Source organism: Amphimedon queenslandica, unplaced genomic scaffold (genome assembly GCF_000090795.2).
Source record: "Amphimedon queenslandica unplaced genomic scaffold, v1.1 AMPQUscaffold_4366_Cont23654, whole genome shotgun sequence".
Taxonomy (NCBI): Eukaryota; Metazoa; Porifera; class Demospongiae; order Haplosclerida; family Niphatidae; genus Amphimedon; species Amphimedon queenslandica.
In genome coordinates, this window is record NW_003555321.1 from 1 (window position 1) to 1,518 (window position 1,518).

The following is a 1,518-nucleotide window of genomic DNA, read 5'->3' on the forward strand; positions in this document are numbered from 1 at the left end:
GTGTACACTACTCCTCCACTTCCTTTCAATAATAACAATACAAACAATCATAAAGATTTATTTACCTTTGATTGTATACTTACCAGTACTTTTAGTGGATACAAATATAAAAGTAAAAAGAGTAGTCAAAATAAGGACAGACTCCATTAGGTTCATTGTTGGATTCGTCTTATGATCTTTTGAACTGAGTCAGAAGAAGAGGGTGGACAGTGAAAAGGGATGGACATCGGGAAAGGGGAGGGTAAATTGAAAGTGAAAGTGAGATGAATAGGAGGCTGAAAGGTTGACTGTCATTGATATGACAGATGCAAATAGAATAGGGGGTGGGTGCGTATTGTCTATTATTAACCAAGTAAGTATGTACGTTGTTTTAAAAGTAAATGATATAGAAAAGATATATGTTCATGGAGTAAAAAATATAAGACGACTATACTGCTTCAAAGTGAAAAAGGAAAGACTGACAAACCTAAATACATATTGTTTATTGTGGAATTTGTGATAGATTTGCCACATAAATTCGTCATTTTGTTTCGTTCTGAGCATGCTTTATGACACTCACTTTATGTAACAATATAATAATAATGTGGCTATTATAATGCGAAGCCTTAGCTACATGCATTCATTTACATGTACACCCTCTACATAATGTTAATGGTGAATGATATTAAAATATTTGAAAATGAATTGTAGTAGTTGGCAACACTAACAGGTCCATAGCATAATATGACTGAACCATGATGTGACATATGAGGATATCTTAACTGATTTTATAGAACAAAGTTCTTTTTCAAAAAACAAAGTGAATAAGACTGCATAGGTCAATAGTCTATAGCAAGTTTGACCACAATCTATTGACCAGTTTCTGAGATTCACACTAGACTACAATCAGACTACTTATCTTGCCCTTGCAAAGCTTTGTGGAGGTACTTAACAACAAATGAGCAGAATATACGCAATATATACACTGTAGCAAAAAAATTAGAAAAAAATTAGTGTATTTTAAAGACTAAGCAAAAATTCAAAAAATAGTCACTTATTATTAAACATGTTCAAATTGTTACTTAGTACACACAACACAAGTAATAACTCTATTGCTAACATAAGGTGGACAAGGTAGACCATTACAGGTTGATACTGTGAAATAGATCAGAGCACCATCATCATTACCCTCACTGCCATCAATAGATTCAGGATTTTCATCAACACACTCATAGACTTTATTGCTTTTATAATCATAGTAATTTGTCATAAGATATCCTTTATATTCTGTAGTCCACGATGAAGGACAGCTGGTTCTAGCAGGAATCATCAGTTTAACACTCTTAGTAGATGTATAACATACTGCACAAGGAACATTGTGATTATGCTTTCCTGAAATTATATTATTAACAGCTTCATATTCAGTACCATACATGTAAGAGAAATACTGTGGTACATTTGTCCTCATATATTGAGGGACCTTTGGTAAACAGACGTAGTTAGCTCCTCCTCCTGTATGATCCCATCGACTGCCTCCAG

At 33.5% G+C, this 1,518-nt stretch overlaps 1 protein-coding gene across 1 annotated transcript; it reads right to left on the minus strand.

Moving 5' to 3' along the window:
* Nucleotides 1-1,057: 1,057 nt before the first annotated feature.
* Nucleotides 1,058-1,447, minus strand: LOC100631765 (uncharacterized). Its single transcript, XM_003391910.2, has one exon. It carries the CDS (start codon nucleotides 1,445-1,447, stop codon nucleotides 1,058-1,060), a length of 390 nt encoding a protein of 129 aa, XP_003391958.2.
* Nucleotides 1,448-1,518: the final 71 nt, after the last annotated feature.